Below are 18066 nucleotides of genomic sequence, written 5' to 3' on the forward strand. Positions count from 1 at the left end.
TAGAACACTGGTATGGTATGGTATCAGTTTAAAAATGTCTATATCATACTGAATAAAAATTTCGGTATGGTATCGGTATGAGACTCATACCATCTCATATTGTACCGTGCCTATCCCTAAAACGTTCTGCTTTTTTTGAATTAAATAAAAAAAATAAAAATTTCTTTCAATTTCCATCCCACTCAAACTGGAAGTCTTTCAGGGATTTGGGCCAACCGGAACCGGAAATAATGAGGGTAGAGTCACCGATCCATCGACAATTAACAACAAAAATTAAAAAAAGAACAAAAGCAAAGACAGTGACTGTTCACTGTAGTAACTACAAACCAGTAACAACACAGTGGTAGAATCGGTAATTTACACAGAAACCAGTGGTAAACTTTCCAACTACCCTCAACCACATAGTTTCTTCATCTTCTCCATCAATCTAGCAAAGGCAAAAACTGCCCTCTCTCTCTCTCTGACTTTCTCTCTCTAGAACATTCTCTCTCTAAAACCTAAACCAGCATCTCCTCTAAGCTTGCGACTCAGCAGACTCTGTAAATTCAGCGGCACTGATCCGCTGAATCTCTCTCTGCATGTCACTTTCACTCAGTGACTCAGTGACTCAGCGACCAAGTGACTCAGTGACTCCATCAACACCAAACACCAGAAGACGACTTATGCGCTAATTCGACATCCAATCCACCAGATCTGAGCCCGCCCGCACCAGATCACAGCCCTACGGCTCCGATGGAGGAAGCGCTTGAGCTCGCACGCGCCAAGGACACCAAGGAGCGCATGGCGGGGGTGGAGCGCTTGCATCAGCTTCTGGAAGCTTCGAGAAGGAGCCTGAGTTCGTCGGAGGTCACAGCGCTCGTCGACTGCTGCTTGGATCTTCTCAAGGACAACAACTTCAGAGTCTCGCAGGGCGCTCTTCAATCCCTCGCCTCCGCCGCCGTGCTCTCCGGCGACCACCTCAAGCTCCATTTCAATGCGCTCGTTCCCGCCGTCGTCGAGCGCCTCGGCGATGCCAAACAGCCCGTTCGCGACGCCGCTCGGAGACTCCTGCTCACTCTTATGGAGGTTTTCTTCCTCTTTTGCCCCCTGCATTTTCTCTTATTTTCTGAACTGCATTGCAATTTGCAAGTGCTCGAAATAATAGACCCGTGGCTAAATCGTTGAGGTTTTTAATTATAGACTTATGCTAAGAAATGATCCAATGTTCATCATACTTGAAATTTTGCATGCCAAACACAATTACATTGACTGTGTGATCATTTGGTCTCAGTACGAGTTCATGTGATTCTTAATTATTTTTTACTGGATATGGGAATATAAATTATTCATGGATTGGAATCCTGTTCACTTGATACATAAGTAGAGTCCAACAGAGTTTAATTAGAGGCTTAATTGTTCACTGGTTGGTATTTTGATGTTTTTGACTTCGCCCCATGGCTTCTGACCAATCAGGTTGCTGCTATCCCTTTCCAGATAATATCAAATGTTCAATTATTGTGGTGCACATGGAAAACAGACATAGTGACCCGTATCATATAAATACTTAAAACCATTTTGAAATTGAAATTTCTCTGAATTGCATGAAGAATTTAAAGGACATGATGGGTCCTAGATTGGAACCATTTATGTTGGATAATGGATATCATTTCATACCACGAGATCACAGCACACATTTGGTATCCCTCTTTATTTGAGCCTGTAACCTAGAATAAGAAACTACCATCACTTGAGACATGCACATAACTTTATTATTATCTGCTGAATTTGAGTGTCCAAGAAAAAAGGCAGAACCATTGTGCTTGCCCATAGTTTCTGTATTTTTAATTTTTAGCATAAGTTGAAAGGAGGGTTTTTTTGCTTTTAATGCATTTAGTACCTCTGAGAGTCCCTCTGTGTGTGTCTGTGCTCAGGCTAGTTACCCATCATCATCATTATATAGGGGAAACTGTTCCACCACCAATATTATCCTCTTCTTTTATTTAGAGCTAGTAGATGCCAGCAATTTTAATAACGCTGTTTTAGTATTTTTTCTGTTTCTTTAATATTTCTCAAAATATATCTTACAAATAGGTGTTCTACTTGAAGGATAAAAGGGCTCAAATATCATATTCTTTGTGCTGCAGGTTTCTTCTCCAACAATCATTGTTGAAAGAGCAGGATCCTATGCCTGGGCACACAGAAGTTGGAGAGTACGAGAAGAGTTTGCACGAACTGTCACTTCAGCAATTGGACTTTTCTCCGCAACCGAACTTCCTCTTCAGAGAGCTATTCTTCCTCCTGTATGCTGACTTTTATGAGCAAAATTAACATTTTTCTTTCTGTGGAGTACAAAATAAACTTTATTTTATTTTTTTATTTATGCGGAGTTCAATTACTTGTGGGAAGCATGCTGAAATTCTCTATATTTCTTTGATATCAGATTCTACAAATGTTAAATGATTCAAATCCTGGTGTAAGGGAAGCAGCTATATTGTGCATTGAGGTTAGTAGTACTGGACTTATACTTGGAATTTGATTTATTCTGGCAGTACTTTCTCATGTAATGCCTCTACAACCTGGTTTCCTTTTGGTGATTATGAGTTCTTATTGAACTAATCTGACTATTGTTCTTATTTATTGTTTCTTTCCCAGGAGATGTATACGCAAGCAGGGCCTCAATTCCGTGATGAGCTTCAGCGGCACCATCTTCCTACATCTATGGTGAATATCTGATGTCTAACTGAGAATATCTGACATTTAATATGCAGTTTACCTTCTCATATTTCCTTTCCAATTAGATTTCCCAAGTACGACAAATACTATTTTTAATTGTGCCCAGTTATTCTGGATGCCATGTAATGCTGTCACCCTTTTGGTTTCATTCTTTTCTATTCAATGTGCCACTGCAGGTGAAGGATATTAATGCGAGGCTAGAGAGGATTGAACCTAAGAATCGCTCATCAGATGGACTTACCAGTAATTTTAGTTCTGTAGAAATGAAGCCCGCAAGTCATAACCCCAAGAAAAATAGTCCTAAGGCCAAGAGTTCCTCAAGGGAGATGTCTCTTTTTGGAGGTTAGGATGCTTTGTTCTTCAATTCTGGGAAGGTCTTGAGATCATTTGAGCATGAGATTACAAGCACCTACAGATTTTATTTAGTGATAAATTTACTGTAGTATACAACCATACGTATATGTAAGCATATAATTCAGTATGTTGGTAAATTTAAAATCCTGTTTCAAATAATCCATTATTTTCAAATACTTGTCTAAATTTTTGAGTTGTGAGAGTCAGTTGATTTATTCCTCTTTTATACACCACAATGAAAAAGCATCTTAATTCTGGTTTCTGGATTTTGAAGCCCTGTAATAGTCCTAATTAATTATTTTTTTAAACTTATCTATTTATCTGTAATGCATTTGAGATGCTAAAAATTTTTCTTGGGATGATTGGAATTAATGTGGTGGCATGGAAAAATTTATGGCATGGTATTTTCATTTGTAAAACATGTGGGTACTACAGAAATATATAGGCACTGTATAAAAATATAAAATCACTTGTAAAGCATTTTCATGTTGTAATTTGTAAAAGCCGTTTTGCTTATAATGTTAGAATAGTTCAAGCTCTGCATGAAATATCTTTGCCTTATCTGTGGAACTGGTCAGATTGACTGTTTGCATTATTGATATCCATTTTGAATTGTTATCCTCTTCTGTATTGTGCAGGGGAACCTGAAGCTACTGAAAAATCCGCAGACCCTATTAAAGTTTATTCGGAAAAAGAGCTAATAAGGGAAATTGAGAAAATTGCTTCTACCCTTGTACCAGAGAAAGACTGGTCAGTTCGCATCGCTGCAATGCAGAGAATTGAAGGGCTTGTATGTGGAGGTTTGTTCCCCTTACTGTGTTTTGTAATTCTCTTCCCACACCAATTCATGCTTCTTGTAGTTTCTGTGCTTCTCATCAGATTTTTCTTTGATGCTTTTCATGTAACTTTGAGATTCCTGTGATTTATTTGCCCTTCTTTCCCCAGCAGCTTTACCCCTTTGCTTCGTTGATGAATGGAAATTCGATATCTTTGTTATAAATAATAATACTTTGTAATGGCATGTAGCTTGAAAATAGATTATCAGCTTGCTCCTATAAAAAAAAGATTGTTGTCTTGTAATATTTTGAGATAATAAATACATGTAGGGTTTCTGGTTATCTTTTCCTACTAATCATTTCCTATTAGGTGCTACTGACTATCAATGTTTCCGGGGACTCTTGAAGCAACTTGTTGGCCCTCTGAGCACACAGTTATCTGATCGAAGGTCTAGCATAGTGAAGCAGGTGGGCTAGCATACTCTTGTACTTTTTGGGTGCCTGTTTGTTGATTTCTTCCTGAGCCCCAGAAGCCCTTTTTGGGAGATTGGTTCATAATCGCGTTTGCAACCTGCAGCTTTCTCCTGCAAACAGTTTGCTGTAATTTTATAGATGCATTGTTTTGCAATGGAGGTTTTAGCTCATTATTTTGCATCCTTTTTGGGAAAGGTTTTTAATTAGCACATGCACTGCATTTAATTGAATTCCCTTCCAATAAATAAGTACTTTATTTAACCTTTATGCTAAACTGGTGAAGCACGTTATTAAACTACAGGTTGGGGCTATAGTTAGTTCCTGCTATTTGTTGCAGTTGTTGTTGGGACCTTAAGATATTATGACATTTAGCTCTTGAAAACTTTGTATAAATAGTGATACACAAGTCAAAGGCACTTGTCGATTTTGTCCATCCCCTCTTAGATATATGTTCATGTAGCGTTGGGTTCTAATAATAGTTTCTTTTTTTTTTTCTAGGCTTGCCATCTGTTATGCTTTTTATCGAAGGAGCTATTGGGAGATTTTGAGGCATGCGCAGAGATGTTCATACCAGTAAGTTGATAATATCCTCGCCAAAAGCAATCCTTAAGTGTTGACAAAAAAAAAAAAAAATCCTCAAGTGATAAAAAAGTTAACTATTTATATCATATTGTAATCAGGTCCTTTTCAAGCTGGTTGTGATTACTGTACTTGTAATTGCAGAGTCCGCAGATAACTGCATAAAAACGGTAATTCTAATTCTGTTGATCTTTCACTTTTATTTTTAAGAAAAAAGAAAATTGTTCTTTTAAATAGGACTCTTGCACTTTATCCTTTTGGCATTTCAGATGTTGCGTAATTGTAAAGTTGCTCGTGTGCTTCCTCGTATTGCTGATTCTGCAAAGAATGACCGTAATTCGATACTTCGTGCAAGGTATAACTATGACACCAATTCATCTGTGGATGCAGTTATGTGTTTGTTTTGTTTCAGTCACTATTATATCTTGTATTGTAGGTGTTGTGATTATGCACTGTTGATACTAGAGTATTGGGCCGATGCACCTGAAATACAGAGATCAGCAGATTTGTATGAAGATCTAATAAGGTGTTGTGTTGCAGATGCAATGAGCGAGGTATTCATATCAAGTATTCACATGTTGATTTTGTTGATTTGTTTGGAGTGTTGATATGTATTAGGATTCATTAGTGGAGCTTCCTGCGTGTAAATTGACAGGTCCGATCGACTGCAAGAATGTGTTATAGAATGTTCTCAAAAACTTGGCCAGAGCGTTCCCGACGATTATTTTCATTATTTGATCCTGTTATTCAAAGGGTATGTGTGTTTCTTCATCCTAAGGATGATTTAATTGTATTTTATTAATTAAGTCATTGTGTTAATGCTAAATTTTATTGCACAGTTAATAAATGAAGAGGATGGTGGGATACATAGGCGACATGCTTCTCCTTCTGTTCGTGACAGGGGTGCTCTGACGTCATATACTCCCCAGCCATCTGCTTCTTCAAATATACCTGGATATGGAACTTCTGCTATTGTTGCAATGGATAGAAGTTCTAGTATATCTTCAGGGACTTCTCTCTCTTCGGGACTACTTCTGTCACAAGCAAAGTCCCTTGGTAAAGGTACTGAACGTAGTCTGGAAAGTGTGTTGCATGCAAGCAAACAGAAGGTCAGTGCAATTGAAAGCATGCTTAGAGGCTTGGATTTGTCTGAGAAACATAATTCAAATCTCCGGTCATCTAGTTTGGATCTAGGTACCTAATGACTTTGCCTATATCTTTTTTTTTTTTCATGGCAATATAATTTGTGAGTTTCAGTATGTGAAGTCATTTGATGGATTTGATGAACTAGCTGTCTGATTTATCAAAATTCGATTCATTTGTGAGCGGCTAAATTTTTCTCTTTTTGCCCCTAGTGCAGGAGTTGACCCTCCATCATCTCGTGATCCACCATTCCCTGCTGCTGTATCAGCTTCTAATCATCTTTCAAACTCTTTAATGGCAGATTCAACTACCTCAAGTATCAGTAAAGGTAGTAACCGCAATGGTGGCTTGGTTTTGTCCGATATCATTACGCAAATTCAAGCTTCCAAAGATTCTGCTAAATCATCATATCGCAGTAATCTGTCAGCTGAAGCTATGCCAACTGTTTCATCATACACAATGAAAAGGCCTTCTGAGAGAATACAAGAAAGGGGTTTCAATGAAGACAATAATGACATTAGGGAGGCTAGGCGATTTATGAACCATCAAACTGATAGGCAGTATTTGGAGACACCTCACAGAGATGGAAACTTTAGGGATTCACATAACAATTACATCCCCAATTTTCAAAGGCCACTCTTAAGAAAGAATGTGTCTGGAAGGATGTCTGCAGGCAGGAGGAGAAGTTTCGATGATAGCCAGCTATCACTAGGGGAGATGTCCAATTATGTAGAAGGTCCAGCATCTCTAAATGATGCTCTGAGTGAGGGACTCAGTCCATCTTCTGATTGGTGTGCTAGGGTTGCTGCATTCAATTATCTCCGTTCTTTGCTGCAACAAGGCCCAAAAGGAATTCAAGAAGTGATTCAGAATTTTGAGAAAGTAATGAAGTTGTTTTTCCAACACTTGGATGATCCCCACCATAAAGTTGCACAGGCAGCTCTTTCAACACTCGCTGATATTATTCCATCTTGCCGTAAGCCCTTTGAAAGTTACATGGAGAGGATCCTACCCCATGTTTTCTCACGGTTAATTGACCCAAAGGAGTTAGTTAGGCAACCTTGCTCAACAACTTTGGATATTGTTAGCAAAACTTACAGTGTAGATTCTCTCTTACCTGCTTTGCTGCGTTCACTAGATGAACAACGGTCACCAAAGGCCAAATTAGCTGTTATTGAGTTTGCTATCAGTTCCTTGAACAAGCATTCAATGAATACTGAAGGTTATGGTAATAGTGGCATCCTAAAGTTATGGCTTGCTAAGTTGACACCATTGGTCCATGATAAAAATACTAAACTAAAGGAGGCAGCTATTACATGCATAATATCTGTTTACTCCCACTTTGATTCAACAGCTGTCTTGAATTTTATTCTTAGTTTGTCAGTTGAAGAACAAAATTCTTTGAGAAGAGCCCTGAAACAATACACTCCTCGCATTGAGGTGGACCTTATGAACTTTTTGCAAAGCAAGAAAGAGCGACAGCGCCCAAAGTCTTCCTATGATCCGTCTGATGTAGTTGGAACATCTTCTGAAGAAGGATATATTAGTGTCTCAAAGAAGAGTCATTTCTTTGGGAGGTACTCTGCTGGTTCAGTTGATGGTGATGGTGGCAGGAAGTGGAGTTCAACACAAGAATCAGCCCCAGTCACCGGCACTGCTGGCCAAGCAGCTTCTGATGAAGCTCGGGAGAACTTGTATCAGAATTTCGAGACTGGTTCCAACACTGATGTTCTCAATTCAAAAGCCAAGGATCTGACTTACTCAAGCAATCCCTTGGGTCAGAACTTTGCCTCCTGGACTAGCCCACTGGACAATGTTGATGGTAGAGTAAATGTAGAAGGTTTGTCTACTCACCTGGACGGTAATGGTATTATGAGCTTGGACCATATAGGGGTTGCTGAAAGCTTTGGGCATGATAGTGAAGCTTCCACCGACTTGGATCCTAATCATCATAAACTTAAAGATTTGAAGATTAATTCTATGCCAGACTCATCTCCCAGCATCCCTCAAATACTTCATCTGGTGAGTTCTTTGACATAAAAAGTTCAAACTTTTGCTTACGAATTTTAAGTTTATCAGTATTCTGTTACAGAACTTGTTACTTTACCAAACAGTTAATTACCATGATGACAACTATTGGGATAATTTTGCTAGTAGTAATGTACATCTCTAAACAGTCAATTATGGTGGCAAGAGAAATATTGATATAATTTTACAATTTCTGGAGCTTTACCCTTATATGTATCCTTTTCTGTTACTTGCATGTGTGTGTGTAGATTGGCAATGGAACTGAGGAAAGCCCTACAGCAAGTAAGCGTGGTGCACTTCAACAGTTAATTGAAGCTTCCATAACTAATGACCACTCTATTTGGACCAAGGTTTGTCAGTCTCAACATGTGACACTCTCATATTCAATATATGTGCAAAGTTTTTAGAAAATCGTATATAAAATAGATATATGAAATATATTAGAATGGGAGGGAATGGTTGAGATAAATTAGAAACTGAGAAATTGGTGATTGTTGGGTTATCGATGAAGAGAAACATGGAGAATGTTAAGACCTAATCCATATTTTTACCAGTTTACCCTTCCCTCTATTTATAAAATGCTTGTAAATTGTGTGTGATAGATTTTGAAGCTTTGATTGTTTAATTAAAGAAAAAGACAACCTTGAAATGGAGCTAGCATTTAGGGTCATACTAAATTTGAGAATTGGCTTAATGGATAATATGTTAGTGATATGTATGTGTGTATGTATGAACATGGATTTTCAATTAGGGTACTGACCAGCGAAGTCAACGCAATGAACGGCGATGAGGTGTTATATATATACACATGCATGTTTGTGTGCATAAATTAGAAATATATGATGTATATACAAGGTTACTGTCAATCTTTTGTTAATGATTGTTTTGTGGTATATGTGCAGTACTTTAATCAGATTTTGACAGTTGTACTTGAGGTGTTGGATGATTTTGATTCCTTAATTCGGGAACTATCTCTTTCATTGATTATTGAAATGCTTAAGAACCAGGTCTGTATGCTACTTTTATTTATTTTCTTGTTGATGTGTATTGCCTAAAAACCTTTTAATTCTCACATATTGTATTCCTAATTTTGTTTTCATTTGTTTCTAGAAAGATGCAATGGAAGATTCTGTTGAGATTGTGATTGAGAAACTACTTCATGTTACGAAGGATGTAGTTCCCAAGGTAACTTTTGCTGAACTAGTATTTCATTCTACATTTGCATTCTTTTCCTTCTCTCAAACTAATCTGAATTCATGATCAGGTTTCAAGTGAATCGGAGCACTGCTTGAGTATTGTTTTGTCTCAGTATGATCCATTCAGATGCTTAAGTGTATGTATTTATGAAACCTGTCTATCTCAGTTTCCCTTCCCAGCCCTGTCAAATATTTCTCAGCACTGAAAAAACCAGCACCTGAGAAAAAAAGAAAAATAAAAAAAGGGAGAAGAAAAATAAGTATAAATAATTGAGTTAAGTGTTTGTCTTTGCCAGGGTTGACAAAGACATTGTCTTGATCGCCCTTAAGTCATTGGCTGAATACTAATACAATTATTTATGGTCCAAAAAATGACTAATGAGAAAACCTTTGAGTTTAACATTTGGCTTCTTTCCCCTCTAGTTTGTTGTGATCACTATTTTGTGATGCTGTTAATTGTTGATGCTGCAGGTTATTGTCCCTTTACTGGTAACTGAAGATGAGAAAACTCTTGTTACTTGCATAAATTGCTTGACAAAGGTATTACACTTCCATTATTGGTATGATGTACTTGGTTTCAAATGACTATTGAGTTTGCACATTAAATTTTAATTTAGGCGATTTAGTTTGATTGTGGCCCTTTTAGAAACTTTCTTGAGCTTCCTACCATCTACTCTTTGCCAGAGGGAAAAATAAATAAATAGTGATCTGTTTTCTTTCAACAACTTGCAATACTTCTGTAATTTCATGTGCTATTTTTATCAACTATTATCTTGCTAAGCCTCTTTGTTCTTTTCTTCAGCTTGTGGGCCGGCTTTCACAGGAGGAACTGATGGCTCAGTTACCATCATTTTTGCCTGCACTCTTTGAAGCGTTTGGAAACCAGAGTGCTGATGTTCGCAAGGTATTGGTTATGTATTGTCTGATGATTCCTTTTGCGCATTAGGAATGTCCAATCAACTGAAAAATGCCACAAATAGTTCACTTTAAGTTGCATGGTATGGATTTATCCCTTTATCAGAAAAAAATATAGGCTTAATTGTGTTTTTACCACCCAAAATTTACATTGATTCTCACTTTACCACCCAGAACTTTATTTGTCCCACTTTATCACCCAAAGTTTACATTGATTCTCACTTTACCACCCAGAAATTTATTTGTCCCACTTTACCGCCTAAAGTTTACATTGATTTCCACTTTACCACTCAAAATTATTTTTCGTGTCCCAGTTAACCTTTTTCCGTCTATTCTGTCACTCTAGATTCATGGGGTAAAGTAGGAATCAATGTAAACTTTGGGTGGTAAAGTAGGATAGATAAAGTTCTGGGTGGTAAAGTGAGAATCAATGTAAACTTTGGGTGGTAAAGTGAGAATCAATGTAAACTTTGGGTGGTAAAGTGGGAATCACCCCAAACTTTGGGTGGTAAAAACACAATTAAGCCAAAGTTATATATATATTTTTCAAGTTTTTTTTTTTTCTTTTTCTTTTCAATTCCTACAATTTTGTAGTACGACTTCATGTGGTATTCCACATTTGCATACTGTGAAGGTGTTTCCAGGAAATAAAAACAACTTGAATTTTTTTTTTAAAGAAACCGTTTGAGAGCTTAAAAATTTATTATCTAATCAAAAAGAACCATGGACTTCCGGAACTGTCATGGTATTCTACAACCCTTAAAATACATATTGGCCAAGACTTACTCTAATGGGACATTTATGTTAAGTATGTATTTACCCGGTCTGTTTCTGAATCTGTTCAATTTATGTTGTGCAGACTGTTGTCTTCTGTTTAGTCGATATATATATCATGCTTGGAAAAGCATTCTTGCCATACCTGGAGGGGCTCAACAGCACGCAGTTACGGTTGGTGACTATTTATGCTAATCGAATTTCGCAGGCCAGGACAGGCACGCCAGTTGACACTAACCATGATTAACGGCAGCTCATTTAGGTAGGAATTGTGGGTTTGTGTGTTGCCTCCTGGGTCATCTGTTGTGTATTTGTATATTGTGTGAATGCATTTTGACCTTTTCTATTTTTCTATTTTTGGGGTTTTTACGGGTTTGTATTTTCTTATTCTTTTTTAAATTCTCATGTTTGTTTGGTTTGGCGGTAGAGTGCATTTTGTGGGAAACAATTAGTGTTACAGCGCACATATTGTAATCTAAATTTTCCCAAACAGCATAGCATTTATATATAAAATGAAAGGTTTTGGAATTACTGTTCTTTTGAGTGATTACAAATTGAATTCATATATGTGGTGTTCCGGTTGGCAATTCTATGTGTGGGTAGGCTATGAGTCATGACCCATGAGTCATGACAAAAGGCTATAAACAAGGATTCTCGCGTCTTGTAATTGAGTGCCTGGGCACTCACCCCAATTACCTATTATACCCCCTTCAACTTTTTTCCCCAAAAATTCTTAATTTACAATTTTACACTGAATAATATATAAAAAGTTAAAAGAAAATCAGCAACCAATGCTATCCAACCTTAATGACAACTCCCCTCCCCTCATATGGTGACTTGTCCCTCACCGACTCCCTCTATCACTGCCAGTCACCTCTCCCTCTCTCTTCGTCTCTCTTCCAAAGTGAAGCCATGATGTTGTCTGTGAAAGATAGCCAACTACGGATGGATGGAGGACAGTCTAATTTTTGTACTCTAATGGCATTACTTTTTTTTCTTTTTCTTGTGCTACTAGTGGCATTAGTTTGAATCGACTAGGATTATTCCCTTTGACTAATACAAGCTTACCCCTTTTTTTATTTAAAAAAAAAAAAAAAACCCTAGAGGTGTCAAAAATTCAATGGCAGGCTAGGATGAGCACAACACAATTAAAACATACACGAGCATGAAATGGGTCTAGCAAACACGAGTACAACACAAGTAAATGAGTCAGGCCTGGCCAAAGTTTTTGGCCTATCAGGCACGACACGGGCTAAGCACGAGCACACATGGGTTAAACACGAACACGGAATGGGTCCGAACTAGGCACAACTTATTTAACATAGTTTTTGACCTTTCTAAAAACCTGTTCATATGCTTAGAGTCCTGCAAACCAGCAAAAATGGTATATAATCAATTCAATTAGCAAGCGCGTCACGTGATGACCATTAATGTTTTTGTTTTTCAGTAATTAAGATGCATACATACAATTTAGGCTTATTTGCACATTTACCCCCTCTGACTTATAGGTGTTTTCTCACTTTGCCCCCTAATTTTTATTTTTGTCAAATAACCCCTTGAACTTTAAGTCCGTGTCCCACATAACCTTATTCCGTCTACTCCGTCAACACCACCGTTAAAAATGCTGACGTGGAAGGGTAATTTTGTCATTTCACCAGTAAAATATATTTAAAACAATATTTAAATTAACAAAATAATAAAACTTTAAATTAAAATTAAATTAAATTAAAAAAAAAAAAAAGACCAAAGCCCTCCTTCCCCATTCTCTCCCCACCCACTGCGCATGCCGGCCATCCCACCCTTCCCACACTCTGCACATTCCGGCCACCCCACCCTCTCCACCCACTGCACATGCCGACCACCTCCTCCATTCTTTTTCCCTCTCTCTCTCTCTCTCTCTCTCTCTCTCTCTCTCTCTCTCTCTCTCTCTCTCTCTCCCTCCCACACCCAGCCCCAACTCCTCCCTGCCCAGCCAAGACCCGTACCACCCAGCCCTAGACCCGCCCCGCCCTGCCCCGATCTGCCCTACGCAGCCCAGCCCCATCTCGGCCCAGCCCCACCCAACCCCTCCCCCGCCCTGCACAGCCTTACCCTGCCCCAATCCGTCGCACGCAGCCAGCCCAGCCCCGCCCTCGCTCTGCCCTGATCCGCCCCACGCAGCCTAGCCCCAGCTCGGCTCAGCTCCACCCAACCCTTCCCCCGCCCTGCACAGCTTTACCCTGCCCCGATCCGTCGCACGCAGCCAGCCCAGCCCCGCCCTCGCTTTGCTCCGATCCGCCCCACGCAGCCCAGCCCCAGCTCGGCCCAGCTCCTCCTCGACCAGCCCCAGGTCGGCCCAGCTCCTCCTCGACCAGCCCCAGCTCGGGCCAACCCATCCCCCTCGCCCGCCTTCACCCAGCACCTCCCACTGTCCCACACCCCCTCCCCCGCCCCTCCCCCAGCCTCACCTCAAACCCATCATCACACAATCCAAACCAGAGATTTATTTTTTTAAAGGGGAAAATGTGAGTCATTGCCAACGTGGCCATTTGGGGCCCACAAAATACAGAAATGGCACTCATGTGGCACTCAGAGGGCTGAAATGACGATATTACCCATGCCACGTCATTCTTTTGACGGAGGTCAAGACAGAGTGGACGGAATAGGGTTATGTGGGACACGGACTTAAAGTTCAGGTGGTTATTTGACAAAAATAAAAATTAGGGGGCAAAGTGAGAAAACACCTATAAGTCAGGGGGTAAATGTGCAAATAAGTCTACAATTTAATCTCTGGAATTTCCTCAATTAGAAAAAAAATCTGGTTTTTGGATTTTGCGTACCCCTAAGAGGCTAAGAGTCACTGCTTTTCTGCATATCTCGGTCTTCTTCATATTTTTCTTGTCACTATTTGCACTTTTAGCCCACTAGAAGTGGAGGACATTAGAAATGTGACATCTGCATTGTCTATTTAAGCATGTATGATGTATTTGCATTACACATAACTTAGAGCTTGAAGAGTTTGTTGGCCAATCCTTATAGTCCTTTCTCTATGGCCTCCTCCTAAATCCTTAAGAGTATTTTCTTTTTCTTTCAATATAAAGTTTTGCTGTATTGTACCTATAAAACATAGAAATGCTGTACTTTTTTCTTTTTGTATGCTACTATTGTTGTTCTTCCATATATTATTCACAACAAATTATTGATACATGCTTTCTAGTAGGATCAATTCAATTGTTTTCCATGTTCATGTAGTCGATGAGTTTGGGATAGAACTGCTTGATGCCCCTAAATTTGATTACACTTTCTTTCTATTCATGTAGAGAAACCATTAATTGCTTCCAAGAAAAAATGGCATCTGGAATTGCTGCTGGTGATGTGAGTAACATTGGGAACCCATCTGAAGGGAGTTATGAAGGAAACTTTCAATGGTCGCCTTTGATGACCTCGAAGAATAAGCTCACTGCACTTGTTGTTGACGACGATCCCTTCACAAGATTCATTGAGAAGAATTTTCTAACCGCTTATGGTGTTGAGACTGTGGCTGTGGGCAATGGGCAGGCTGCAAGTGATGTCATTTATTATGGGGACACTTTCAGCCTCATAGTCATTGATTTGCATATTCAAGACATGGATGGTGCTAAGGTTATTAATACATCTAATTTCTATTGTCATCATCTTATATGATAATGATTACTTTTTCCTTATTAATACTCTCAAGAATTTGTTCCTCATTGATGTTTGGCATGTCTATGACAGTGTGCAAGGAAGCTTCGGATGATGGGAGTAACCAGCAGGATGGTTGGTTTGACTGCTATACATAGTGAGAAAGAGGAACATGACTTTCTTGATGCTGGAGGTAATGACTTCTTTGAGAAGCCCTTGAGTCCTTCCAAGTTTGTTCCTATTCTCCGAGAACTCAACAACCAGGGGTGAGAAAAGCCAGGCAAAGAATCCAACCGAAACATAGCACTCCTCTTAAGTTGGTCGAAAAATTGGACCTCTGCCTAGTCTTGTCTAGTTGTTGTCTATGTTTTTCTGCTTTCTTGTTGAAAGCTAATGTGTCTGTCCCTTGTCCTCGTAAGAGTGTGAGTCCTGTGTGAGGTGTTGGTGTCCTTTAGTTGCTGTAGTATTTGAATAAAATTGGAGTCCTCTCTACAATTGGAGCTATGAGCCCCCACCATAATTACACATAAGAGAAGTTTCTAACAAAAAAAAAATTTAAAAAGGTCCCGTGGGCGCAGCCTGCTTAAGATACAGCACGAGCACGAATAGTGCGGGTTGTGGGTCGTGCTGGGCCAGGCCCATTTGACACCTCTAGCTATGTGGGTTGTGCCGGCCCGGCCATTTGACATCTCTAGCCCCCTATTGGTACACTGTAATTTGAAGTTAAGCCTCTTAATAAGAAATCTACTTTGGTACCATTCTAGTGCAAGGGCTTACACAAGTATCGATCATTTTTCTGAGATAAAACTCCATATTGTAATTTGTAAACATGGAGTTTACATTATGTTGGAAACATGGAGTTTATGTATTAAACACCAGTTTCTGATCTTATATATGTTGTAACGATATGAAAAATCTGAAGCTGCAAGCAGTTGATTGTCAAAGTGAAAAACCAGTTTCAAAGTTTACTTCATACTTTCTTAAAGACCCAATGTATATGGTAAATGAAAATAAGAGAACTATATGATTAGTCACTTGTGCAACAAAATTGATCCACAATGGTGATTGTTAATGAGTTGAAGAAAGTTTTGTTCATATGCCTAGAGTCCTGCAAACCAGCAAGAATGGTATAAATTCAATTCAATTAGCAAGCGCGTCACGATCATTAATGCTTTGTTTTTCAGTAATTAAGATGCATATATACAATTAAATCTCTGAAATTTCCTGAAAAGAAAAAAATATGGTTTTCGGATTTTGCATATTTCTAAGAGACTACTTTTCCGTGTATCTCGGTCTTCTTCACGTTTTTCGTGTCACTGTCTGCACTTTTAGCGCGCTGGAAGTGGAGGACACTGGAAATGTGAGCTCTGCACTGTCTATTTAAGCATGTATGAGATATTTGCAACACATAGCTTAGAGCTTGAAGAGTTTGTTGGAGAGTCCTTATAGTCCCTTCTATGGCCTCCTCCTAAATCCTTAAAGAGTATTTTATTTTTCTTTCTATATGAAGTTTTGTTTTATTGTATCTATACAACATAGAAATGCTAGTGCATATCTGCATATATGCTACTATTGTTGTTCTTTCGTATGCTATTCACAACATATCATTGATATATTCTTTCAAGTAGATCTATTTAATTAATAGTTTTCCATGTTCATGGAGTTGATGAGTTTAGGCATAGGCTAGGCAGGGCTTGTAGATAAGCATGCCTATTGCCTATATGAACTTTAAGTCCCAAACCATGTTGATGATGGATTCTGGCACGTGATACTTGGCCTAACTGCATCAATTGGAGACAAAGTTACTATTTTGTTACCTTAACATTGTTGGTATCATAAAAATTTAATTGCTTGCAGGAAACAATTGGCGCCTGGAATTGCTACTGGTGATGTGAGTAACAATGGGAACCAATCTGACAGGAGTTTTGAAGGAAATTTTCAAGGGTCACCTTTGATGACCTCGAAGAATAAGCTCACTGCACCTGTTGTCGATGACGACAATCCCTTCACAAGACTGATGGAGAAGAATTTTTTGACTGCTTATGGTATTGAGACTGTAGCTGTGGACAATGGGAATGGTGCCACTGATGTCATTTCCTATGGAGCCACTTTCAGCCTCGTAGTCATTGATATGCATATTCAAGACATGGATGGTGCTAAGGTTATTAAATACATCTAATTTGTATTGTGATCATTTTATATGGTAATGATTAGTTTTACCTTATCAATACTCACAAGAATTTGTTCCTCATTGATGTTTGGCATGTCTATGACAGTGTGCAAGGAAGCTACGGATGATGGGAGTAACCAGCAGGATGGTGGGTTTGACTGCAATACATAGTGAGAAAGAGGAACATGACTTTCTTGATGTTGGAGGTAATGACTTCTTTGAGAAGCCCTTGAGTCCTTCCAAGTTTGTTCCTATCCTCCAAGAACTAGACAACCAGGGATGAGAAAAGCCAGGCAAAGAATCAAACCGAAACTGAGGACTCCTCTTAAGTTGGTCGAAAAATTCGACCTCTGCCTACTTTGTGTAATTGTTGTGTGTGTTTTTCTGCTTTCTCTTTGAAAGCTGGTGTGCCTCTCCCTTGTCCTAGTAAGAGTGTGAGTCCTGTGTGAGATGTTGGTGTCCTTTAGTTTTTTTACTATATGAATAAAACTGGAGTCCTCTCTATTTCCTTTCCTAGAAGTATTTGTAATTCTCCTTTCTCTGGCCTCCTGCATTTGGTGTGAGAATTCCCTTAAATAATTAAACATGCACTTACAAAGTATCAAAACTGTTGTTGTCTTGTTGGGCTCTTTAAAAAATGCTACAAGTAAAAAGTAATACAACTTGGAAAACTAATGAAGGTGATTTGACAGCCAACACTCGTTAAGAATAAACAACAAGAAAATATCAAGTATCGAATGAACTAAGTTAACTAACAATGTATGTCAAACTAAAGAGACTTTTTAAAAACATTGCTACAAGGAACACATTGAAAACTAGACTCTAATTATAACTACGCTCTATATTAAGTTTGGCGTATGAGTAACCGTAAAAGTTTAAGATATTAAGAAATGGGCTAATAGTGTATAACAAGCTAACATGCCTCTTAAAAACAAAGCTACAAGGAACGCATAGAAAGCTACACTGTACAATTAAAGTTATTATACCCACCATAACTAAGCTCTAAATTAAGTTATGCGTATTGGCGAAAGGTGAAGATATTAGAAATACAGCTGTATATGACATTATACCATTGCTTACTTTCTTTTCAGAGTAAATACATTGTTGAATGATTGGTTGCAATCATTCAAAAGCCTCACAATCTATTTAGAATTTTACACAATCACGTCAAAATCTCTTAAGATTCTTTGTTCAGTGTATTCCGTGACTAGAATGAAGAGTGTCTATTTCTTTCCTTTCTCACCCCCATGTGGTGTGGTTTGTGGTACCTAAACACATATTTAGTCCAAGTATAATGAGAGCT

At 38.7% G+C, this 18066-nt stretch overlaps 1 protein-coding gene and 1 pseudogene across 2 annotated transcripts; both read left to right on the plus strand.

Annotated features, from left to right (window-relative positions):
* The first annotated feature begins 444 nt into the window (after positions 1 to 444).
* CLASP (CLIP-associated protein) lies at positions 445 to 11479 on the plus strand. 2 transcript variants are annotated; one of them, XM_086253715.1, is made up of 21 exons: positions 445 to 1065; positions 2124 to 2279; positions 2420 to 2482; positions 2632 to 2700; positions 2889 to 3054; positions 3705 to 3866; positions 4213 to 4310; positions 4815 to 4889; positions 4997 to 5065; positions 5165 to 5250; positions 5332 to 5449; positions 5551 to 5649; positions 5735 to 6089; positions 6256 to 8060; positions 8315 to 8416; positions 8969 to 9073; positions 9177 to 9251; positions 9331 to 9399; positions 9734 to 9802; positions 10065 to 10166; positions 11037 to 11479. In XM_086253715.1, exons 1-21 carry the CDS (start codon positions 733 to 735, stop codon positions 11196 to 11198), a joined length of 4338 nt encoding a protein of 1445 aa, XP_086109841.1. In that variant the 5' UTR covers positions 445 to 732; the 3' UTR covers positions 11199 to 11479. The 2 variants fall into 2 exon arrangements, with proteins under 2 accessions (XP_086109841.1, XP_086109842.1); XM_086253716.1 differs by having other exon boundaries at positions 6340 to 8060.
* Positions 11480 to 14278: 2799 nt separating this feature from the next.
* Positions 14279 to 14919, plus strand: LOC147276018 (two-component response regulator 24 pseudogene; annotated as a pseudogene).
* The last annotated feature ends 3147 nt before the right edge of the window (positions 14920 to 18066 follow it).

This window comes from Dryas octopetala, chromosome 8 (assembly GCF_963921425.1).
Source record: "Dryas octopetala chromosome 8, drDryOcto1.1, whole genome shotgun sequence".
In the NCBI taxonomy this organism is placed as follows: Eukaryota; Viridiplantae; Streptophyta; class Magnoliopsida; order Rosales; family Rosaceae; genus Dryas; species Dryas octopetala.